Below are 27049 nucleotides of genomic sequence, written 5' to 3' on the forward strand. Positions count from 1 at the left end.
GAGCTACTCTTATGACTGGGAGTATACAGGTCACATGTAATTTTTCTCTGGCCCCACAGCAAGGGCCCTTGAGCAATCTAGTTAACCTCAGCAGCCTGCAGCCCCTCTGTCACTGACAGAAGAGTTGTTTTGTAGCTTCCAGGTGCGAGTATGTTTTACATTATGAGTGTACCAGAACAGTGCTGAAAAATAGCATGCTTCCTCAGCAGAACCTTCAGTGAAAGAAAAAGATATATATATATATATATATATATATGTATACACACACACAAAGTTAACGCAGGTGTTCATGTCTTTGATTTAAATGAATGCTCCTGCATCTTTACTTACTTTATCTTGTGCAGCATTTTTTTCACCACTAATTGAAGATTTGACTTTGCACCAATGGTATTCCAAGACAATATTTCCACCATAAACTACCAATTTAAACCCCCAAACACTAAAATGTTATTTTATCATACGTTCATCCTCTAATTCACTTTCTCAGTTTGGACAGTCCATCTATTCCCACGCCTTTTCAGGATAAAATCTCTACAGGATGGTTCGCAGTGAACTGTTTGGTGCTTTGTCTCGATGACACTGTGTCCTTGCTCATTCAAAGAGGTAAAAATTTATCATTCTGCCTTTTGACAGTGTCTTGGCATGTAACTGTATCCTTGAATACTAAAGAGAAGTTAAAAGAAACATTAGCATTCAGAATCCCACTCGCCTGGCAAGAGATTTGCCTAATTGTGATTACAAATTATCCAAGTTACCTGATAGCAATTGGAGTTAGAGGGGCATGTATTGATTTAATTAATTTTCACTGCAGGAAAGGACACTGAAACAATTGAGACTAATTTGATTTTTTTAGTTAATTATAAGAAAAAATTATACTGCACATTCTAATCAATATGCAAATATTATCCTTCACTGTTGTTTTCTCAAGTCTTCAGACTGTTAATTCCATTACTTACACTGGACTGTTTAAATCTGTTGATTATTTTTGTATTGCTGTTAATAATCCCATTTAGGCATCTTGGTGCACTGAGTTAAACGTGGATAAAATATAAACAGTCCACAGACTGCACACCTTTTTTGGTTAACTACAAAACTTTAATTACTTGACTTTAAGCAGTTTTCTTAATAATGATTAGAAAAATATTTTCCCTTTTTATTTACCATTCAAATTACATTAGATTTTTGCAGCATAGCTCAAATAACACACATTTATGGTCTGTATTTCAAAATAAGAGGAATATAAGATTTTATATATTTAGAAGTTGGTACACCTGTGAGCCATAATATTAACTAGTTTTCAATCGAAGACCTGGGTAGACCTGGGTAGAACAAGTATATTTGTTTGTATTCCAAACATTTAATATAGAAAATTAAATAACTGCTACAAATCTGCAGCAATGAAAGTGTCCATTAACATACACTGTACTGATGCACCTTCAAATATGATTATCTACATGCATTTTTTGCTCAGTAGATAAATGGAAACTGTTCAGTGCAGATTCATGTGCTCATTCCTTTTGGAACCTTTTATTTTGGTGATATTGATTTGGACTCCAATTTTACCCTCTGTCTGAGTATATGATCCCCGCAGGGTGTCTTGTTATCTGGTGGGAGAGCGTTTAAGAAAAAAACAAACTCGGGGTAGAACTACAGCACACACCTATTTTGTAATTTCTGCTTTTTGAATCATCTTGCTGTCATGACACAGAACTCAACCATAGTTTGAATGTGATTCTGATTTATAATGTCTCTTATTAGCTTGAGGCAAAACAAAACAAGAGTGGAAAGATTGATCAATCTCTTGAGTGCCTCTTTCAACCGAATGCATTACAGCATTTTCAAGTGTTTATGACTGTTCAGTTCATTATGTGCAGTGCATCTCCCAATTTGCTTATTTACATTTAACAAACAGTACATTTAATTTTTATGGATTTATAAAACAAAAAAAATCCACTTTGTTAAATACTATAACTGTAAAATTAAAGTTTAATTAACTACCTGAAATTGTAGGGCTACAAGAAAAGGCAAGTTGTTACTTCATATAAGCTTTGTTAAGATGAAGCACAGCTGGTATCACCACTACCCACTCATGAACATTCACATAACAGATGTACCAGTGGCATTACATTTACTTACTCTTGTAAACATTTTGTATACGGAAAGCAACCTGGATACCTACCAACCTCCGAGGCCATAACAGTGATGTTGTGCCAAGGCATATCTTCCCTGTCCAGGGGCAGTGTTGTATATATAACTCCACTGTATTCGTCGACTCTGAAATAATTTATACCTTCCTCTTTTCTGTCCAAGAAGTATCTATTGAAAGAAAAACAAGATTGCATTTGATGTTATGTATACATTTGGAATGTGCAGTACAAACCCACAGCGAAACCCTCTGTTAGAGATGTCAGTGTTGTCAGGATAAGGATATCTACACACTGTTCTTTACATTGAGATGTCAGAAAGTTTTTGAAATGCTAATATCTTATTGTATTCTAGGAAATTCAAAATGCTAAACAGACTTGAGCATAAATGACAATCACTCTTCACATGGCCAAAAGTCTGAACGCACCCCTCACTTTTATTTTGCCAGTAAAAAGGTGAATAAGAACAGCAATTTATTTATTGTGCATTCATACATAGAAATACATTGAATAAGGCAAAACCCAGAGTTTGTCCAATTCTACAAGTCTCCCAGTTCTACCAAGCTTGAAGTAAATATTTGGTACGACCACCTTTATATTTCATGTTTGTTCGTTTTTTTCTATCCAGGTATGTTTGTTTAGAACCATTGTTGTGTTGAGAAATGACACCATTGCCAGTCAAATCTTCTGCATGGAAGATCAAAATCTGAAAGTATATGTTTTCATTGATTCCATCAATTCTGACAAGACCCCCAACATCACAGGCTGAAAGACAGGCCCAAACCATGACAGAACCTCTCCCGTGTAAAAGGAGGTCACCGTTGAGCCTCTGTCCTTACCTCAGTCTATTCTTCCTGTTTCCCTTGTCTCTTTGGAAAGCCTTTTCCTATTTCTTGAGCCTAGAGAACTATTGGTCAAGATCACTTTAAAAAATTATAAACATTACAAGAAAGTCTTGGAAAAAAAACATAAAGAAATAAACACTAATTTGTTAAACACTAATCTAACATTTCAGTATTTCATTAACACTACGCCACAGCAACGTGTTTATCAACAACCTAAAATCTCTAAAAGTGCCATTCTGTACTAATTTTGTTCTTCGTTTCCTATTTTGTGTGTAGAATACTTTTAATGTATAATAAAGAATTATAAAACTTTAAGTATTTACTTAACTTACCTAAATTGCATAAATTTAAATGGCTCGTAAGAAACATTAAAACAAAACAAAAATATATGAGGTCAAATCACAAAAATCAAAACTGCATCTGTTTTTAATAGGTAGTCTTGTTTTCCATCCCTTTACCATTCTCTGTGCTGCTGCTACTTTTAGATAATTCTTATTTAGTCCTGTCCTGACCACTTGCACATTTGAGAAGCTTGCTGGATCTCACCCAATGTGACAAGACAGCAATTCTTCAACTTTAATGCCACATTGAGGAAGAGGACAAACTTGCAGGGAGCCTAATCTGGTGAGTACAGCAGGTGGCATGGAAAGATTGTTTCGGCAAGGCCGAAAAGCTCTTGTATTTTCATTGCCTTCTGCTATGGTAAACAATGGCCCACACCGCATGTTGTGCTCTTCCCAGATGCCTTAGGACATTACAGCTGTACCCTGTTTTAACAATCTGACCTCAGGGGATGAATTCCCTGTGCACAACTCTGTATTTGGAAGAAATAATGATGCTCATGGTCAGTTCCTGACCTTGTGTGCCACCTTTAGGCTTAGCCTCCACATTCATTCATGGAAAACAAATAAAAAAGAAAAACAAGAAAAGAAACAAGTCTGGTGTCAGAGTCCTGGAGCTTTTATTACCAGTGATTATTCTAGAATCGTGACATTAAGGGGTTAGTCTCACACACTGTTTGCTCTAGATGTTCATTGAGGTGAAATTGCAAATGCACAAGGGTAAGTGGCTAGAAAAATCTAAAATCTGCAGGAACATGTGAAGCGGTCCAGAGTTGCACAAGGAACAGACATTTCATAAAGAGGAGATCAGCAAAATTTTAATTAATTGATACCAAACCTGATGGAATTCCTCCGGTCATACAAAAAATAACTAAAATAAGACGACATAAATAAACTCTTTTAAAGTTGGTTCCTCAAGTTTGCATCATTTTTCCAACACAATCTTGATAATGTGATTAGGAGATTAAAAAAACAAAACAAAACTCTTGGAAGCTCCTTTAGACCCACACAACCACCATCACTGAGCGATACTGGTCAAGCGTACACCAATCCATCTATTTTCTGGTTATCCAATTCAAAATCACCAGGGCGTGGAGTCTATCCCTGCTGCATCTTTGTATGTAATTCTTTTAGTATCCTTTTCAGTACCAAGTTATAGAAGCCTCAGGATATTATGCAAGGGCATTGTGTTTTGACCCTGGCTTAAAGTTTACCAAGCCAGAGTCAAAACACTATGCAATAAATATCTATTTGTTTTTGTTTATGTCCATTTTATGGACAAAAAAACCAAAAAAAAAAAGAAGTAAAACAAAACCCCGAATTAATAAGATTTAGTAAAGCACAACAAGAACAAACTGACACACTGACGTGACTGAAGTGGAGAGGCAGCGTGAGCCAAAGGAGACATATTTATGCTCCTGTGATTTTCAAAGCCTGGTACCTCCACTAAAGCACATGAATAGAATAATCCCTACAGCTTTTAAATGGACTTTAGGTCTTGACAGAATGTTCTGAAAATACACATTTCTAAGTCAAGAGCAATTATCTTCAATATTTAATAATAACAAAAGGCAGTGTTCTCCTGGCAATGTTTACACTCTTGTAATGGCTTTCTAGCGACAGTGTTATCAAACTGAATGCAAAGGAGTCTGTGGAATACAAAGCAGAAATGAGCTCCAGTGCTTCTCAAGAGTTCAAGCACAAAGTGAGCATTGACTACGTATTCCCTAATTTATCTCTTAATGACCTATTTATACCTTTAATCCAGCATTCATTCTCCTGTGCAATATACCCTTAAGTCGACAATTTTCAATCGACATGAGAGGTAGAAATGCAGTGGGTTTACTGATGCCAGGATTGCATTTATTGAATATTTGAGCTCAGATTGCCAGTGTTCCTGGAACCTGCATGTTGTCATGATTTATTTAATATTTTCAGGCTCATAAGAGCATGACATCCTTTCAGCTGTAAAAGTAAAGGTCTTCAGAAGAAAAACCTATAGTTTGATGGCATGTCAGATAACCACAGTGAAACGTACACAATGCACAACACTAAAAATATGTTTTGTTCTACTTTTTTTTATTATAAACTGCCAATTGTTTAACTAAGCATTTAACCTAAGATTTTAATTTATACACAGTGTTTAAAATGGTAAAACACTATAATAATTATAATGGTAGACTTTAGTGGTATTTCACTGTTTCCCGTCTTACTTTAATGAGTCTGTTTGATACTACAATTGATGCAGTCAGTTAATACTGGCTGAAGATGGGAGTCTGTGCTGTGACTAATGGTAACTAGGCCAAAAAACTTTTCAAAACTATTCCTAATAAATATGATAATGTATAAGAGCAATCAGAGGTAAAGACCTCTGGAAAACTCATTTGATTATTCAGATGTCAATTTCAAACCATTTCCCAACATTTCAAATGTCACTTCAATCACATATTTATTTCATTGCATGCATGGGCAGACTTCTGATGATCAAAGAGAGGCAAACACTGCTGAATTTTACATTCTGATGCAGACACAAGAAGCAGAGGCACACTTGTTTAGCTTTCAGTGTTCAAGTGGATGTTATCAAAATACTTCCTGCTGCCTTCTTCTTTACGTGATGAACAGCGCAAGTAATGTACTGCGGGAATGGACCAGGTATTCCTCTAGGAACGCAAGGAAAAGTCTTTCATATGTAGATTACCTTTTTGTTTACTACACATCTTTCACAGCTTGTCAAGATTAATACATGAATCAGAAAAACAAATCTTCACCCTATGTTTTCCAGACATTTCAAACTGTACAACATTCATCAAGGACGACGAAGCTCACCTCATGCAAAACAGACTTAATTAGAGATGCTGTGATAGGGGGTTTTATGGCTGATTAAGTTAACGGGTGTCATATCTGTGTGGTGCGACTGACACCAATACAACAAGTCATAATATTATCCAAAAGAAACATTGAAAAATGAATAGAATAATGGACAGAAAGAAATCTTTTTTTTTACCACTCCAATGTGAAAAGGAATTTAGTATCCCAATTAAAACCATAATGCTGTTTGAAACCAACTCCAAAATGTAAGTTTAAAAAACAATATATAGTTTCTTTTCTACAATAGACCAGCTTCACAGCTTTGAAAATACTCTTCAAACCTGGACTTGATTATTTTTGGTATTTTTAAGACCCTCTTGATCATATAACCATCATTTATATGTAGAGTTGTGAAATCTGAACTAACAAGGAGAAAAGTAAAGACTAATGATTGCATACTTTTAAATTCGTGAAACCTTTACTTTGTCTGTGACAACAAAAATGCCAAACAGTTGATTAATTAGTCTTGGTTTGATTAATCTTGACCTGTGTGCTTTGGTCTAGATGTGAAAAATAAGGCAGAATAATGATTAATGAGCTGAATCATATAATATATTTCATATATTATGTTGAGCTCCGGATACAATGCCAGGTACCTCAAACAAACCTCTGCATACAGTTGGTTTTGATATTATTCCAAAAAAAAACTTCTGACTGGTAATTCATCTTTGCTGGAAAAGAAGCAGAAAAATCCCAACATAGACTTAATAAAATGGAAAGAAATCCAAACTGTTTCTAAATTAAATAACCTTTCTGGCATTAAAATTCTGAGTGAAGTTTCAAAGGTATGAAGAACACAGCCTGCCTAAATAGACAGTGTAGCTTGAGCAGCACATTAGCAGGGCAGCAGCTGTCATGTACCTTGCACTCACAATTATAGCAACATCTCTGGTGCTCCATCTAAGTCAACACAGGAAGCATTCAGGCAGAGTATGAAAGGAAAAATCCTGTATTTTTAAACCTCCACCCTCCATTTCTTAACTTTTGGCTTCTGCATTATTAAAAGCGACAAAAATATTTAGAATTTTTTCAGTATTGGCAACTACAAAACAGTCGTGATACAATGCCATGGGCCAACTGTCCACTTAGTAAAAATGGTTATAGCTGCCAACAATAGGTTTTGATTGTAATATAACAAAAGTCTCACTAAGAGAGACATGCCAACCTAAAACTAAGGTGAGTGCGAGTTAGAGAGAGCAGACAATGTGGCGTAACAATACTGTACATAGTAAATATATGCTTTCTATATATAAATATAGAAAGGTTAGATTAAAACAATAATAATAATAATGGCTTGAGGTTTGGGCAGCAGAGTGATCTAGTGGTTTGGATTTATGTCTCAAAGCAAGAAGGGACATTTGCACATCCTCCCAGTGTCTGGGTGGATTCTCTCCAGGTACTCCAGCTTTCTCCCACAGACATGACTGTTAGGTTAAATGATTATTCTAAACTGGCCATAGTTGTGAATGTGAGAGTGATTGGTGACCAGTCCAGGGTGTATCCAGTGCCATGCCCTACAGCAGCTTCAGCCCAACCATGACCCTGAACTGGATAAGTGGATGAAGACTGATGGGCTTGGGGTTTAAGCATTTCCACATTGTAAGTGCCTTTTAGGGAGCAGTAACTTATTGAATTTACGTGTATGTAAATGCTCTGGTATGTGCACATTTCATTGCAGTTAATTAGAAGGAATAAATAAAAATGCATGAAAATGTCAGAAGTAAACCTGTTGTGATTTTAGTGTTTTCTTTCATATTCGTATTTCTGTCATGTTATTGATGTGATTAGAGTCAGTGCACGTAATTTCTTGCTTCTGACAGTTTTTTCTACTCTTGGCCACCTGCTTTTCAAGCCTTTCATTTGCTAGGACCAGCCAGTGAGAAGGTTTTTAAAGGGCCACTGTCCTTATTGGAAGAACAGCTTGTTTTAGATAGTGTATAAACATCATAAATTCCTTTTCAAATTACCATCCAAACAAGTGAGTAGTAAAGATAAGGAGATGGACAAACAATTCGTGGCTTTCTTTGCTCAGTAGTGGACTCATTCCAAGCATTTTTGCCCCTTTGATTAATTTTAGACGGAAAAATAGATCCCAGGATGTATGTAGATATAAATAAGCCTCAAGCATAATGTGGCTCCTGTGAGGTAATAAAAATACATAATAAAGTCTTTGGCTTATGTTTACAGTTGTTATAGCATGAGTAAAAGTTTTCATTAGCTTTGTCCTTGAAGTTGATGCGTTGAGCATCATTTGAAGCCGGCCACAATGGATATGGAAATGGAAAGTACACTTGCTATTGGTCACTGTCCTGCAGAAAAAAAGGTGTGTAATAAATTCTGTGGCCTTCACCACCTCCACCCATTTCCATGGGACACCTTATAGACATCAACTACATACCTGCAGCTGTACATTTACTGAAATTCTCCTGCTGGTTATTTGCTAGACTGCTCCTTGAGTAGCTGTTGGAGTGTGACACCCTGACCAATGTGCAAATAAGACTCTTCTTGTGCCCAAGTTTCCACTCATCTATTAGTCAAACTTTAAAATCCACACACCCTAAAAACCTTGCTATGTTAAATGAAAACAAATAAATAAATAAAGCTCTCCATGGTTAAAGGACCTTAATATTAAACAGAGATGTTTGCTGCTGTAAGATTCAGAAAGCATCATACCCCAACTGGGCCTAAAATGCCTGCAAAAAGGAACATGTATTTTAATTTGTTGAAGTGAAAGGTCAAATCGATGTTGACTGATAAAATTTGCTTCTGCTTCGGGGAAAGCTGTGACATACTTCAACATTTGAGGTCACCACTTTCGTTTGCTTAAGCTGTGTAGGAGGTGACTAGCAGAGAGATGATTTCAACCAGTGGCTTACTGTAACTGTTTGCTGCTGCAACAGTACAGTATCAAGAACCCAAACAATCTTGTGCTTATGACATGCGCCACTGCAGCTCCCATCAGGCTCCAGCATTAATGGAAGAGTCTTTAGGCACTGCATGATGCCCTGGATAAACAAATTACTGGGAGAGATTACAATTCAGAGTTCTGGGTATATATATTCCCCCCCATGTAACCCCTTTATATTACCTTAGGGTATGTACTAATGAAAATAAACCTTCAGTGCCAGTCCACATTTTTTTTTCTTTTGCACTTCATGAGCCAATATGTTCCAGTTTGAGTCCAGCTGATGCTGATAATGGCTGACACAGCTTTTCCCATACATCCTTAACTGCAACTCTCTTACAAACCTCTGGAGCATGCCTTGTCATGTACCAGTCTCAGATCTTTAGTTTGTTAAAATGTGTGTCCTACACTCTCTCTAGACTTTTCTACAGTCAATTTCTGTGGTTTTTAGAGTATTTTAGTGTTAATAACTAAATAAAATTGTCATTAAGAACTGGGATTTGCGTATCGTACCTTGCCTGCATCCATGCCCCCATTTTAACTCATAATCTTTGAATAATAATGTAATTTTCTTGCTCACCTACTATTCCCACTACGTGTAGTATCAACCAAAACTGTAAAGTGCCATGCTGCTGTTTAAAAAAACCCATTGCTCTGTGGTCCACGGCATAAGGGGTTAACAGCAATATAGGATTGCTTCTTATTGATATAACAGCAATACTTCATCTCAAGAGGAGTATCATGTTTACAGCTGGTCCGCCATTTACATCAAGGCTATAAAGAGAATTCAAATGATTACAAGCAGGACAGTTGCTTGAGTGTAATGTCATGAAATGAGATACCTGTTCAGAGAGACAACCTAGGATTAGTCCACAGCCTAAGGCTAATACCAATCTTCTTTCAACAGTGCAAAACCATGTGTTTATAGTGCATACAAATGTGCTAAGCAGTTGCATTGCCTCAGGTTACTTCATAAGCGTAGAGACAAAATAACCAGCCGTCTGATGCCAAAAAATTCAGATTCACTAGGCTCACAATCTACACTGCAGTTGTTTTTTTGTGTTTGTGTTTATCTACAATTCTAGTATCAGGATAAGACAAGAGTCTATTTGAAATGTTGCAGGGCATCTATAAAACATGATGTTGTACAGCACCATGGAAAAACCCTTTAGACACTGAGAATATAAAGAACATAGAGGAATGATAATTTTCTTGGAAAGAGACAGACATTCTTGCATTTTTAAAGTGGCATTGAGTGATAGTTCTCCAGGCTTTCTAAATGTCTTCCAAGGCCTTTTTTGGACACTGGTAGCGTTTTCACTCTTTGCTTATTTTCTTTTATTTGTTTATTTTTACACAGGACCTGAGAAACGCATCTGCCCCTGAAGATGATCCACGTACTGTTTACTGAAACCTCATCATATGACTCAGTATCACAGCAAAATGTGTAATAAACAAGCTGGTCCACTGTGTCCATTTGACGCTTTGCCTCTCCAAACTGTCAAATGGACACACGTGCTGAAATTACAAGCACGGGGAGATGATATATTCAAAGCCAGGAAGTCAGCAGTGAGCAAAAAAAAATATTAAATGCACACCAGGGTCTAACATGTATGGACATGTAAATGTGTTAATAATTTCTGCTTAAATGTTTTCCCCATGATTATTTTCATGCTGGCTTGAAATAAAATATCCCCCTCAGCTGTTACTGCAACTTCTGCATGCGTGTACACTTCAAGTTTTGGAGAGCTAAAGCGTGAAATGGACACGGTGGACTGGCGTATCTATTACACGCTTTGTCATGATATCGGGTTAAATCAGATATGGTCTTGAGGTCTTGATTGTTACTAAAGGGAAACAGGGAGAAAAGGCTGGGGTGTGCCAGATTACACTAAACTACACCAGAAATCCCACCAACGGGTCTTATGGGGTGATGAATGCAAATTTGAAAATTTTGGTTCAAACTATTATTATATACAGAGGGAGTCAGGAGACTATAATAGTGAGTGTCTGAGGCCATGTGTAAAACATAGTGGAGGATCTGTCATGATTTTGGGGTGCATTTCAACCAGTGGTGAATTGATGGAATTTTGACACAGAGAAGTATCATCAGATTTGGATCCACCATGGAATACCATCTGCAGAGCATCTGACAATGGTAATAGTTTCATTTTTTAGCATGACAATGATCCCAAACACAATACTAGTAAAAGCATATCTGGATGTAAAAACACACAATAGAACACAGAGTCTCCCCAGAGCCCAAATCTTAACATAAAATGGAACAAAAGGCAACCAAATTCCAGGGAAAAGCTTTGAAATCATCTGGACATTTGTGAGGAACTCTAACCAAGAAAGCAACGTCACACAGATCCAACAGACAGTTTCCATGACTGCAAGTGTTGAGTGGAAAAATGCTACATTGCATTATTGCATCCTCTCACCACAGGAGGCGCTGTTGGCACCACTGATTGCTGATCAGCTGTTCTCTGATGATCTGATTGATACTGTGAATAACGGGACTCACTGAACTCTGTGACACAGTGAAGATTACAGAGTTGAACTTCACCCTTTAAGACCTATCATAGAACCAAGTCCGCCAGAGCTTATATTATATTTTTACATGCTGTGGAGCCATTTTTGGGAGCATTTCAAGTTGCTATACATCAATACAACCATTATAGCCCAGATTTTAATAATATGTATTCATTAAGTGCATAGTAATTACATAAATTGCAAAAAAGTGCAATAAACTACAAAAAAATTGAAAATCGTTTTTGATTTTTTTTAACATATATTTGTAGTTAGAGAAATTTAAGAGGCTTATCCCTCAAAACTGTAAATACAAAAAAGTTGCACAAAATAGTTTCCCACCACAGGAAATTTATTTTGAGTGTCTTCATAGTTTTATTTTTGAAATACACCAATTTTTATACACTGCAGGAAAAACTAAAATAAATATTATAGTGCAAATTTGCAAAAAAGCAGCATGTGCATCAAAATAAACTATTTCCAGCAGTGCAATATGAGTCCTAAGCATCCCAGAAACGACACAGAAAGTCATAAAGTCAAACATGACTTTTAAAAAGAGCAGTATAGGCCCTGAGGCCCTGATCGCAAAAAAGACTACATTTCCGCGAAAATGACGTCACTTCCGGTTTCGGGCAGGTAATGGCGGAAATGCAAAAGTTCGCGCTGACGTCTATTCCAACGTAGGAAGTGTTATGGACAGCTGATCGGATCGGTAAAGCGTGTTTCTGGAATATTATGTTTTTGTTCCTGCAAGTGCTTTTTATGCAGTTTTTGCAAAGCTTTATGTGGAAGGAAACCGTGACCTAGGACAAGCTGATGGCATAAGATGTAAGTACAACTCCTCCGGTTTCATATGCAAAAAAAATTTTTGCGCTAGCTTACGTGGTTGCAGTGCTACTGGGATTTAAAAATAGTTACGCATAACAGAGCGTTCCCGCTCCGATCGGCTCTAAAGGGTTAACAGTGTTAGATAACTATTCCTCAAGACTACTTAAATACAATAAATAAAATCTGGCTAATAGTTCAGCAGACTCTATTGAAGAATAAGGGTAGTCATACCAAATATTGACTTTCAAGCTCAGAATTGTAAAAACTCTGCTTTTGCCTTATGTACTGTGTACCTTGGATGTTTACACTACATGTGTTATGATACATAACTCCACTTATTTCCAATTTTCCCAAAAGATATGATTAAATGAGGGGTTGCTCGAGACTTACGGACTGTAAGTCTTCTAAATAATGCACAGTTTTTAACATTTCACACGTGTTGCTTAAAGATACTATCCATGGGCTACATCACTTGTTATGCTTTATTCCCAGCTGATTTTGCTTGGCAAACTTATGTTTTATCAACTGAAAAAAGTCTAACTAAAGTCTAAAAGTGTTTAAGTGTCCAGTGTTTAAGGACTGCCCTTCTTCTGAAATGTCTATAATTCTTACAGCAGATTGTATATGTTGGTAAATGTAATAAGAGTATCTCACCTGACATGACTGTTCCTGCTGTCAGGATCTCGAGCTGTTACAGCCCCCACCTCCGTGCCACTTGGTGAGTTTTCATAAACATCCATGATATAATAATCCATAGAAAACACAGGGGCTTCGTCCACATCCCCAACTGTAATTTTAAGGGTGGCAGTGTCTTTGAAAGAGCCAAGATAGGAAAAACGAGGATCCACATGTGTATTCACCCCCTCGATGTTGAGCGTGTAGGTCTTCTTCCTCTCGAAGTTCAGAGGCTGTTGGGGAAAAAGCCCCACAGGGGCCACATGATTAGCATGCTCATAGTACAACTAATTTAATCGCACCCACTATTTCTTTTCGTTTTTTAAAGCGGGGTAGTGAGGAACTTATACCTGTGGTCAGGGCCTAGTGTGTATGGGAGTAGGCGTGCCCCCAGTTTTTAGCAACATAAAAAGAGACTGTAAAGGATTATGGCTTTATCTTGCCATAATTTCTATCAAGAAAGTGAGACTGTTATAGCAGAAGGGATTATTTTACCTCACAGACCAAAGGAGTTTCTAGTTTATTGCTTCCTCAGTTGGTTGTTTTCTGCTGGGTAAAATAACCTTCTAGTGGTTTTGAAGAGATTCATATAACAACTTCATTTACCTGCTGGTAAATAGTACAAGCCCACTTTAAAAAATCCTAAAGCTGACCCATTAATTCCAAACAACAACACACTTTCTGGACCAACTCCACAAACACAACTGTGTGTACTTTGTGGTGAAATTAGTGCATAAATCAATTGCTCCTATATGCTATTACAACACTGCATGTGATAGATCTGTGATATGAGGATTTTATCCTAATGGTCTATGTTCCAACAACATTTTAAGCAAATGTTCCAAGCACTAAAGTGAGAATGCACTTACCTTTTTTAGGCTGATGATTCCTTCCCTCGTGTCTCTGTCTGCAGAAATTGAGAACATGTTGGCCCCCTCTGAAATGATGATGCTGTACCGAATGTCCGCATTGACGCCAAGGTCCTCATCATTGGCTTTGATCTTTCCTACAGGTTTCCCTACTTGAGCTGATTCAGGAACGTAGAGCTGGTAGTTTTCTGTGGATGAACATTGATGTTAGAGACAGCAGAACAATTTTAAACACATAATCTGCCTCCTCTGCCTCATACACTTGTCTGAGTATTCTCCTAAAAAGCCTTAGCTAAGCAATTCTAATGTGTAACCACTTGTTCCTCGGGGAATGTAATTAAAAATATTTTGCTGTGTTTCAATTGTCATTAAATGAGAAACTTAGGTTGATAGCGCTGCAGTGGAGCACATCAAACTCAGAGGCAGATGATTATTCAGAAAATGTTGATGGTCTTGAAATAGTTTTTTTTTTTTCATTGCAGCACAAATGGAAAAAACTCAGAGCCGAGGGGGATTATACTTGATGAGGCGCTTCCAAAGACAAAGAATCACAACTTTGTCATTACTTAAATTTATCATTATAATTGAGAAAATTCAGACTGCAAAACACAGGGTTTTGATGAAATGCTCATTTAATTTAAACAGCTAATTATGGAAAATTTGACTCCAATGTGAGGATACACAGTTACAAAACAAGTATCATTCATCACAGTGACGACTGCTGAGTTGGTGAAATTTATAGTATGAAATGACAATATATGCTGCAGAAAAACAGCCCCATGTTTCCTGTGCAAACGCATTAGGACTTTTAGAAACGCCTTCCCTTTAACGTAACACACTTAAAATACAGTAGAAACTTCCTCTTATAAATGCATCTTTAATGTAACTGCCTCAGGCAGGTGTGTTGTAAGTCTTCTGCCCAAGGCCAAGCCTGCATGGTCATGCAATGCAGCAGAAGCTAATGTATTCAGATAAGCAAACTAAGATGTCAACATTGGCACTGGTTATTTAACTACTGTACATTCACCTTGTGGCTAGTTTGCCAGTTTAAAATGCGCTGCCATACAATCTCCCAAATGGAATTGCACGATATTCCAGCACAAATGCAATTGGAGGAGGTCAGTTCTGCAGCATAATAATTTACTATAATGCCCCTTAAAATAGCACTAAACTTTGTTAGGTCAAACATCGTCTTCAGGTGCATTGTACATACTCTGGGGAAACTTGGGCGGGTTGTCATTGACATCTGTCAGTGTGATGTTGATGGTGGTGGAACCAGAAAGGCCTCCAACTTGACCTGCCATGTCTTTGGCTTGGATGACAACAGTGTAATGTTCCCTGGCTTCTCGATCCATGTTAGCTAAGGCAGTCCTGATGATTCCTGTGCGACATTTGAGAGGGAAAAAATAAACACAAAACATAAACTAGGTTAATAACTTTGCAGTTAACACGTTTTTTATTTATTAGTTTTTATCTAGAGGACAGATAGAATATACTTTTTTCACTGTTACATTGCTATATTTTTTTTCTTACCAACACCTCTTGTACCACTGACACAGCGCTGTGTCACTCTTCTTCTTAAAGGCTAACACTATAATACCGTGCCTCTTTATCTTTGATTTTCCTCATCTCTCACTGTCAAGGTTAGCTTTTCCTTAATATTCATTATGTTATAGGAAATGACTATGCAACCTTGGATTAAGGCAGAATGCAACTTTCTGGGGGACCCAATTTGTCACATTTATTACTACAATAACACAGCAAACACTGCCATGAACTTTCACAATACTAACTCGGTGATATATGACCGGAACTCTTCCCACTATTAGAAACTGTACACAGGTGAATCACAGCACAATAACAAGCTAAAAAGATGGAAGCAGTATTAGCTTCCTGTGTTGCCATTAGTAGGTGATTTATTGAATGTAATAGGTTCATGGGAATGTGTTTGTGCGTGCGAGTGTGTGTTTGACTGCAACTATATCTTATTTGTTAGCCTATATAGCTTTGTGTGCGTGTATGTCTATATCTGTGCTCGGGGCTTAATTCGCCATCTTTGGTCCTGAAACCACAGCAGCACATGGAGCCTGATCTAATATGTTCTGTTACATGAGCGTTGATTGTAAATTGTGCTTTTCCCCACAGCAGAGACCCTCTGGCAACCACTGAACTCATGTTCTTTTGAACTTCTGAACCCTGCCATAATTCACAGGGGTTGTCCCGGTGCAGTGCAGTGACACCTGCGGGTTGGTGTTGATCACAGGGTGAAATCCACATTGCTGCTGTCGATTCCTGTTGTGATTCAACAATCAACATGAGAGAATTAATCGAGGCATTTCTAAGGTCTCGGAAAAACCTAACCTGGCTTTTTACAGGTTTCCCATCAACTGTGTTGCATGATAAAACCACGTTTTTCCTCATTGTTTGGCTATTTTATTCATTTCTATATGAAGTTGCCCTGACATAAAGGGGGTTGTGTGTCCCTCACCTGCTGCTTACATTCTACAAAAAAATCAAATCACCTTCATGAGCCTATTTAAAAAAACATCCCTTTTGTATCTTAATTTTGCTCTATTATAAGGTCACCTTCCTTACAGTTATCTTCAAACTTTAACTCACAAAAAAGAATTACAGTATTGTATTTCTATCATAGGAAGACTACGTTTAGATATTATTATATTTGATGTAAAACACTTGCATTTGGAAAATTTAACAGGGGTTAAACTGTGATATGTGAGCAGTGGGATGGGGGCTGTGTCACAGTATAGTGAATTGTTTTCATTACTGGGTCAACTGTCTGTCTGTTGCCCCCCCCCTTTTTTTTTTAATTCACAGAGTGGTTAGATCAATTTCATGCATCCAGCCGTGCCACTACTGCAAGCAAGCTGCTTTTAAGCAGCAAAACTAAACTATCTGCAATAATCCACTTGATATGGTAGAGGAAAAAATGTGAGGATTCTCCAGGGGAAACAATATTTGGATTTAGCTGAAATTAAAAATGTAACTCTAGTGCCATTGGATTCATCCTGAGTGGGAGTTTTGTTCAGAATGATTTCACTGCAGAAACTGTGAGTCTGAAGCAGTGAAGCAATTTGCTATAGAGAGAGAGGGATGTAATAAGGCTACATAAGATCACAATGGAAAGTCAGAATATTAAAATAATAAATGAAATTACTACTCCTGTGTTATGTTCATAAAATGCTCACAGCACCTATTGCAATATGGGGACAGTATAGATGCTGTTGCTGCAGGTGTGTGATGCTATAGCTCTTTAATGAAGTGGAGGAAAATACAGCATTTTACATTTGATTGTTCGCTGCTACGCAATGTCTGAAAGTTGAGGGGCCAAGTAAGTTATCAACATCTGATTTGTGTTCTAAACTCAGCATTTAAAAAAAAATTGAGTTAAGTGAATTAAGGCAGGGCTATGATTTCCAAAATTCCCCAAAAGAGGCAGCTATATACCTGAGTTATACGATGGGCCATTTTCCTCTTTCTTTTCTCCTGGACTATAGACAGAAACTAATCCACTTGCCTCAGGCTGAATAATCATTAAAAGTGGGTCAAGGAGTAAGGCAGCCAATAGTATTAAGATCCAGGGGATCTTAGGTTAAACATCACCTGTCACACAGAGCAGTGGCTGAAGTCCCACAGAGTGCTAGTGAATTGGGATTCATTAGTAGTGAATCAACAAAAGCCTTGCCACACTTTAAATATCAAGACCAGAGTGGACAAGTACTATCTAAATATAAAGGCAGGCTTTATGAGGAAAAGGAATTTACTAAAAAAGGCATCCAGGATTTCCCCCAATGTGACTGTGTAATCTTAATGCAAGCTTTAACTTCCTAGGACCTGGCGTCCACATATGTGGACATCACATTTTGGGATGTCTAGACCAAAATAATACATTTTGCTCCACAAGGGCCTGATATCCAGTAACAAGGACATTATACTTTACTTTTTTTTACTAAACTTTTAAGCAGTTTTTTGGTGACATGCTTTCAAGCATAATAATAATAATAATGGATTGCACTTAGCGCTTTTCGAGACCTCCAAAGCACTTTACAATTCCGCTATTCATTCACACACTGGTGGAGGCAAGCTAGCTACAGCTTCCCTGGGACAGACCGACAGAAGCAAGGCTACCATATTGCGCCATCGGCCCCTCTGGCCATCACCAGTAGGCAGTAGGGTGAAGTGTCTTGCCCAAGGACACAACAACCAAGACAGACAGAACTGGGGATCGAACCGGCAACCTTCCAGTTACAAGATGAGCTTCCCAACCCCCTGAACCATGGTCGCCCGTGGTATTCTGCCAAATGCAGTCGTTGGAAGATGGCTGTGAAATTTAAACAATTCTCATGTTTCAATGTATGCCAAGAAAGAACACCCCATACCATTAAACTGCCAGTGTTGGCAATCTGAGCCATTGATACCCTATCATCTGATTATTGCAGCATAAATTGACACTCATTAGACCAGGCAACATTTTTCCAAACTTCTATTGTCCAACTTTGGCGAGCCATTGAGAATTTCCTGTGCTAAGCTAACAGGTTTGGACATATTTAGCATTCAGAAATGCTCTTCTGCATACCTTGGTTGTAATAAGTTGTTATTTGATTTACTCTTGACTTCCTATATGCCTGAAGCCAATCTCCTCTGACCTCAGGCATCAACAAGGCATTTTGCCCAGCAAACTGCCACTAACTGGATGTTTTGTCTTTTTTGTCTTGCAGGTAAGTCCCAGTAGAACAGCAGTTTCTGTCTGTCTGGCACCAACAACTATGTAACACTCAAAGTCACTTAAATCACCTACCTTCCCCATTCTGATGCTGGGTCATCTGGACCATAGCTGCATGCATCAGTGCATTGAGTTGTTACCATGTTACCAAGTGATTAGATATTTGAGTCAACAAGCAGTCATTGTACATAATTAATAACCATTCTATGGAATGTTTAAATTGGGCATATGTTTTACATTATTATTATTATTATAAAATAATAAAAAAGACATTAAATAATTAAATATAATGACTAACATATTTCACATATAAAATATATTATCAGAGAGGGTAGAAACACAATGTTTGTCTTTTAAGCCTCTCCAGGAGATGAAAATACTCCAGATTTTTATTGAAAAGCTTTCATTAGAGCACAAGCATTTTATTCTTGTCACAGTGTTCTTTTCAAATGCCAGATCTCAGCATGGCTCTGCTGCTTTTCTTAGTTTTAAAACTAATCAAAGCGCTTGCAGCCATTTTCATGTAATGATGCGAGCTTTGCAAACTCTATTGGAAGGCCTTTGTTATTAACTGCAGTCTTGGCATTACTTAACCTGGGGTCCTTGAGACACACAGACCTTGGCAAGTGGCCATGCTTTCCATTAAAACCACACCAAGACAGACGATCTGACCTTTCAAGTCTCTTATTACCCCTTTACTCATGAGGGTGCATCGCTCCTCAGCAATATTTCACGGCAGTGGTTTTAAGAACAATGAGCAAACACGAAAGTATGAGGTTTTCTTCTTTTACTATGGGAATTCCACTGGTATTCACAATAATGAGGATGGACAACTATCAGACATTTAAAATCAAACAAGCAAATGACATAACACCTTCTGCAACGTGTGACCATTCTTTCACAGCTGTTGCAATGCATTTATTGTAGTAATGTACAATCAGCGAACTGCATTCAGTATTAAATAAAAGTCCCATAACAATACAGAAAAGGCGATGAGGGTATTCTTCAGAAAGTGCAAGTACCTGAAAGGTATGTCAGTACTTTGACACAAAGATCGCACCCCTGAACTCCCTATCCTGACCATTTCTGAGCTGTAATACCCAGAAAGTCTCTGCTAAATCTCAGTGGAGCTCGTCAGTTAATTTAGAAAATAATTGAGAAAGAGCTGACTTCCTTCAACCTAGGCCCATTTGACACAGTGAGGTGGTTAGCCTTTTCCTCAACCTCCCCAGTCTATTAGAGTTGATACCATCATACTATCCACCTCTTTGTCTGGCTGGAAACTTCTAAAGGAGGACAATCTCCTGGGTGAACAAAAAGGATTATAGGAGATTACTAAAGCGCTCTTCAATCTCCAGCTTCAGGAATCTTGGTTTTTTTGCCCTTCCAATACGATGTTATCCCTGTGTGTCTGAACTCGAAGAGCATTTCCCGGAAAAAAAAAGGTAGATAACTTCAGCAAAAGCCACTTGAATAATCAAAGATATCGCACAAAAACACGGCTTCTTGTTACTTTACAAACTTTTCTCTCTGTTTATATATCAGTCCATCTATCTAACTGTGAAAAACTGATTGGGCTGCTCAAGCCTACATCACAAATGACTTTCCCTGATTCAAGAGGTAAGACTTAATCCGTTAACGGTGAAAATGTCTTGATCTGTGTCAGCTCCATCAGTAAACTCGAACAGTCACAAATCCCAGATCAGCAGAGAAATTAGCCTATTTAAGATGCAAAGGGGACTTAGTGGGCCTGTACTGTGGTTTGTCTGTGTGTGTGTGTGTGTGTGTGTGTGTGTGTGTGTGTGTGTGTGTGTGTGTGTGTGTGTGTGTGTGTGTGTGTGTATATAAAAGTGAAGAAGGGTTAAGGGGCAAGACTCAAAAGGAACCACTTTGATGCCTCTGTGACAGATGCACTGTAGTAAAAACAGGAGTTACAACCCAACCACAGCATTAAAAGGATAAATGCTGTCACCATCTTTTGCTGACTTTTTGCTTACTAAATTTGCTGGCTTGCAGTTTTGTGATTTCCAAACCATGCAATCAAGCAAATCCATTGCAGTGAATGTTCTTAACAGAGTTAGCAAGTCGCTAAGCTTCCAACATCAGACTATCAATATTTCTTAAAAAGTTCAACAGCACTCGGATAAAAAGGGACAGAGCCATCACAGAGAAATATGTGTCAGATGCACACCCATGCAGCATTTTGGACTCTTTCTCTGCAGTGATTAACATTCACTCAGCAGAAAGCAGTTCAGTCTGTCTGTCTAATTCTCTGTTGTCCTTGTGCTTCATCTCTTCTGTTTGACCCAAATCCCCAGACAAGTCACAACAAACGCAGCAGGTAGGGGTTTCCAGGTCCTTCCTCAAAGGGCACCTTGACATGATTTGTGACTCGTATTGGAAACTTTTAACCGCCAAATGTTTTTAAAATGTTAGTTTTACAGATGTCCATATAATGCATCACTTCTGTAAATGTTATCTAACTCTATAGCCTTCAGTAGATAGTCCAGTGTCAAGGCTGGAATTAAGATAAAACATCTAGCCTGCCTTTGCTCAAGGGTAAAATCCACTTACCGGCAACTGTAAAGTTCAGTTAATAATATGGTACTCTCCAGAAAAAGTGTAGGCGACAAGCAGAGACAGCATGAAAGCTGCTGTAGTTTGAAGTGGAAAAGAGGAAAGAAGAAAATAATAAGAATAATCCAGTGAATTGGTGAGTTTAAAAGTGCCGGTAGACAATTTGCATGTTTCCCCCTGCAGAAGTTGTAGTCTTCTCATTTACCTCTTGGCAACAATTTAATATGTTTCGAAAAATGTCAAATATCAAAGCACTTCTTTTTTGTTAAATCCATTTCTAGGAAAATGCTATATACAATAATTCCATGCACACACACAAAAAAAAAATCGCATTGTTTTAAGAGTGTTGAAGTTAGCAACGCACGGGGTAATCACTGATAAGCTTGTGTACACTTCTAGAATATGTGATGCTGTTGTAGCGTGCTGCTGCAGAGTCTCCGTGCATCAATTTCTGACAAGTGAATAATATAACACACCTCTAAATTACATTTGCTTTGTATAATACCAGGGACACCGTGTACATTTGGCTCTGCATAAATACTATTTACATTATTCGCACATTTATTGGCAAAATTTAAGCTAGCATGCAATCATATTTCTAGCAGCAGTCTGTTTAAAGTACACATTTGGTAGCAATGTCAGTGTTACTTTAATATACATACATATACGTCTTTTGATTATCTGTGAAACTGTTATTTAAGACAATTCATAACATGTCTTGGAAACGCTTGGTTTCACAGTAAATAATGTTAAAATCATGACAGTGTCCACGGGCTAATTCAGTCATTACCTTTTTTCTTTTTCTGCTTTAGCAATCTCCTCTTTACTTACTCTTTTATTAAACCGGTATCATCGTAATTAATTATATCAGTAAGACAGACTGCCGGGCACCTTTAACCATTAAATCTGGTTCTCCTGTTCTGATTCTTCAAGCTTACAAGGACTTAATGAGCTTTATCCAGATGTCAGATCCTAAATATTGCACATACTGGTGAATTGAAATGGTTGTGATAGAAATATTATTCTGTCAAACACTGTCATTATCTGCACTGACAAATCAGAGCATTTAAATTGCACATCATATCGCTAGAGTAGGCAAAAACCCTATTATGTTATATACAGTATGTGCCTGCATACAAATTTACTATTTTCTATGCAACATGGGAAAAATTACAAATGAAAATGGATTCTGTGGCCTCGTTTTTTGTTTTTTTTCCTGCACACACTGTCCCCTCTGGCCTTCCATCATTACCAGTTGTATCAGTATTATTTATAGGCAAATTTACAACCTAGGAACTGTTCATTCTTTTACTTGAAGTACCTTCTCTTCTGTTTCTACACTGCAGAGACTGTGGACAATTTTAGCTCCTTTTGTCAGGGTAAGTCCCAGCACAAAGGAACCTTTGAGTGACCCAAATGTACGGGCGCTTCAGCACATCTGTCTCATCAGTCTGTGACTGACCTTGAAATGCACAGTGTAAAACAGAATTGGACCACGGTTAGGTAAATATCTCAGATGTTTATTTGTGTTTTAATATCTGGTATGTACGAAACTCTAGAAAGAACAAAACATCAGTTTGACACCACGTCCTTCACCAAATGCTTTGATATACTGGTTTCTTGATACCAATGTTTTATGTGTTGTATCCACAATTTTAAATGCATCACACTCTTAGAATCAGTGACCTACAGCTGTAGGATTAAAACGGTTAAAGAAAGCCTTTTTTCATATTATAACTATGTGTGTTAACCTTTTTAAAAATGGTGAAGTAACAAACATAAATGTAAACCAATGTCAAGCTTGACTGTTTCAGGAAGTGTTTAAAGCTTTATGGGATGTTATAAATTAAGCTAACACTTAATTTGCAGTTAGCACTGCGACAGACGGGCAACCTGTCTGAAGTGTACCCCGCCTCTCACCCTCTGGTAGCTGCGATAGGCTCCAGCCCCTCCGTAACCCTAATAAGGTTAGGCGGAAACAAATGGATGGACTTAATTTGCAAATTAGATCAAGTAATCCTTTTTGAATAGCTGAAAGATTTCTTTTTTCACTTGAAAAGCTTACATAAACTAAATAATACATCCAGGAATGGTTGGTTTGTTTGTTACTTGAGGGTTTTTTGGGAAATCCGAGTCCTAAAATATAAATGTTTTGGCAGTATATACATGATATTTCTGATTACTGAAAGGCATAAAGTACCCCACAGCAACAACCGCAGGTGCCCTTTAGTTTGATCAGGGACATTAAGGTAAAGTAATTTTATTTAATCAGACAGCTGCAAGACATTAAAAATTACTTAATTGGATACACAAATGCTTCAGGAGCTGAAACAACAATTTTTGAATGCTTTGCTAAGACAACCTGTAATGTCAGCATTTTGTCCTCCTCTGAGGTTGAAAAGAGTAATGCACTGTAATTGTGGTCAATTTAGCATTTAACACAATTCATCCATCTCATAACACAAGTGGTTGGGATGATAATGTTAAAACCACTGTGCTCGGGAGAAAGCACAGGTAAAACTGTTCACTTTGTTTCTTAGTGAGGATTTGGGTCAAGTCTGAGAAAATCCTTTGGGTATTCCCTCAATGCCATATGTGCAGGCCAAATGCTATTATTCCCCTGTCCTTAAGTGATCTTTCTGTCTACCTCATGAGTCTTGTAAAATCTATCACTGCTGTATCAGGCCACCAGACCAAGGTCAAATGGGAAGAGGTGCGTGTGTGTATGTGTGTGTCTGTTTGTCTTTGTCTGTATGTTCTTGTAATCTTGCTACTAATATGTGTTTCCCATGACAGCATCTCTGCACTTTAAGCATAGTGGGAGCCAGGTACATGAGGCTAGGAGAGGGTGTAAGCAATCTAATGCACTGTGAGACAGATGCAGAAGCAGCTTCATTTCCCCATTGTGGCACTCAAACGTGGCAGCATGCCAACTCCAACAGCTTTAAGACTTGGACTTGGCATATTAAAGACCACATGCAAGAGTAACCTGCACATTTTCCACTGACCGCTGAAGGCCCTTGTCCTAATTTGAGGGAGGAGAGCGGTTTGCTAGTGGCAAAATCAAAAGCCAACTCGTATAGATTAATACGTGTAGGTGGAACAGCGCTGTGCAGAGTGTGCAGCTGGAAAAGCCTTCGATCGCATCCCCACCTCCTCCTCTGCACCCTATGCTGAATTACAATGAAGACAAGATGCCTAGTCAGCTCAAGCAAAACAAGCCATCTGATGTGTCAAAAACACTCTGCATATGGAAAAAGGAAAAGGAAATCACTGGTGATTAATCATTGTTATGCCTCCAAGCTGGCGGCAATCATGCCTAAAGAGAGCTTTTTTTTGTACACTTGTCCATACATATGTTGATCTGTACATCCCATTTTCGTGAACATGTTGTCTCAGGAATGGTTAAGAGAAAATCCTTATGCTTTATGCCATGTGGACTCAAGGGTGAACTAATTATGGGTAAAGTTCACTGTGATCCCATCAAATGTTATTTTGGTGGCAAATCATGTCACAATTTTACAAAAGCTGTGACAAAATTTCAAAATCGCAAAAGTTAGTTCTGTAGACATATGAATTTAAAGTGCCAGTGTCTATCTGGCAGAGGCATACCTCAAAAACGTGACTTAAATAGAAAGCTACGAATCCAGTAGCTGGGAGGATAAAATATGCTACATTGCACGAGAGAGCCAATTTTCATTCAAAAATCGGCATTGCTTCTGAATCACCACACCCTTGTGAAATTGCTCCATCAATCCCCACTGCCTTTTCCCTCGAGGCAAATCCAAAATATTCAGCAATTTATTTGTGTTGCTAATTCAGCAAAGAATTCATGTTTTACATGGGCGGTATGGTCTCACAGGGACCAATACTTGTTCCAGACAGCAATGAATCAATTCCTACAAGTAGAGTGTTGTTCATGTTAACCAACAGCAGCAGGAGCAACAGAGGCAAGCGTGCAAAACGTCAGACATGTATGCACATGCACAGTCCTCCGTGCTTTTTTACATTATATAAAAGTTATATATGTCTTGCACTTTAGATGCTTTATTAACATTTAATAGATTCTATTAGCCTCCCTGGACAAAAAATAGATTTTAAAAAACGCTGTGCGGCCCCCACCAACCCCTTTCAAAAAAGGTAAGAAACAATGGCTTCTGAAGGCATCTCAACAAATGCCTCCTTTGACCCCTGAGGAGTCAGTTATTGCTCACAAAAAGTGGATCGCATGCTCAACAATACAGCAGTTGCACTGTATGAGCAGTCCATAACTCTGCTGTGGCTGCTTTAGCTTTTACGATATGAGACGTGCTGCAATAACAGAACAGGATGTTCCACTGTGAGAAGCAAAGACTTCACAGCATGACGCACACATCATTTTAGGAGATCGACACCAAAGTTATACCTCCCATTTATAACTCATTGTTACCATGCTTTCAAGAGCATGGATGCATTTTTTCCCCAAGCATGCAGTTATACCATACCTGTTTTGGGGTCAACAGAGAAATATGGCTGTCCTTGTAGGATACTGTAGACTATTCTGGCACTGTTTCCATAGGTGGGGTCGTCCGCATCGGTTGCTGTGACTTGCAACACAGATGTGCCTTAAAAAACAAACAAACAAACAAACAAACAAACAAAAATCCAGCACATTAGTCTTGTTGTTTCTTTAAAAGGTTTACAAATGTTAATGCAACTATGAGTTATGGCTACTTTCAGCTGCTTCTTTGCCACAAGAGGTCACCACAGCGGGCAGCTCCACATGTTTGATTTGGCAGTTTTATCCTTGATGACCTTCCTGCCACAACCCAAGCTATAACTGTGCAATTGTTTTTTTTAACAAATAGATTCATGTAAAAAAATTATTTCCATGTAAAATAATAATAATAGTAATTTGAATATGGGATAACAGTGCTAGATTCAGAATGATATGATATGATATTTAAAATGCTGGGCATTTCTTAACTTATCCATAAATTCTGAACTATTGTTGCAATAAATAAAGAAATGAATCTAAATTAAAAAAAAATCTTGCCTGCAGAATGTCATGAGCTATGTCATGTCATGTAAAAAGATCATTTGTGTTTCCGATTACGCTTGAATGGGAAATTTTTTTTTTTTTTTTTTGTTATTTAGAAATTAAACACTTGGAGTGTTACTCATTACAAGGTTCATTAACTCATTATAATTACTTGATGAGTAGACTGTAATTGGACTACAGGCTAAAACATTATTTAATGTATATGTATGTGTATTTAGAGGTAGATCTAGAGGCATGCAGATAGATAAAGTATAAATATCTTAAGGCATCTGGACACTTGCTTTCTTGTGCTCCTTAGAGAATTAAACTATATTAAACAAGAAAACTGAAAAAGGGAAACTCACTCTACTGTGTCCCACCAAATATGATTTATTTTTTCCTTGGAATCCTGCTGGAGCAGAGGAAAATGCCAGCCATAATGAAGCGTGTACCTCACAGTATGCTTGTGTACTCTCAGCCTCGCAGCGGAAATTGTGCCGGGAATTATTTGGACTTCATCACCTCTGGGATTGCTCTGGAAACTCAACTGGTTCTAAATCATCTGTCAATTAAAACTTATTAGAACATGATTTAACTGACAGACCTTAGCTTGTTCCGTGTTACAGGCATAAGCAACGTCTCTATAAATCGTAGCAGAAACGACAAAACAGCTTTACTCTGCTTTCTATTTGGTGTTTGCGTGT

The 27049-nt window shown here is 37.9% G+C and overlaps 1 protein-coding gene across 2 annotated transcripts in view; it reads right to left on the reverse strand.

The window, feature by feature from the left end:
• The window catches only part of LOC113029339 (cadherin-18), a 94785-nt gene that overhangs the window by 23239 nt on the left and 44497 nt on the right, over positions 1–27049 (reverse strand). For both annotated transcript variants that reach the window (XR_003273388.1, XM_026180171.1), the window contains 5 exons: positions 25810–25929; positions 15221–15388; positions 14008–14195; positions 13118–13371; positions 2180–2316 (listed from right to left, as the gene is read on the reverse strand). Coding sequence is in view for 1 of the 2 variants with exons in the window: in XM_026180171.1 (XP_026035956.1) it covers positions 2180–2316; positions 13118–13371; positions 14008–14195; positions 15221–15388; positions 25810–25929 (867 nt within the window). In the remaining variant the exon portion in view is untranslated. The remainder of the gene's footprint in view (positions 1–2179; positions 2317–13117; positions 13372–14007; positions 14196–15220; positions 15389–25809; positions 25930–27049) is intronic.

This window comes from Astatotilapia calliptera, chromosome 9 (genome assembly GCF_900246225.1).
Source record: "Astatotilapia calliptera chromosome 9, fAstCal1.2, whole genome shotgun sequence".
Classification (NCBI taxonomy): domain Eukaryota; kingdom Metazoa; phylum Chordata; class Actinopteri; order Cichliformes; family Cichlidae; genus Astatotilapia; species Astatotilapia calliptera.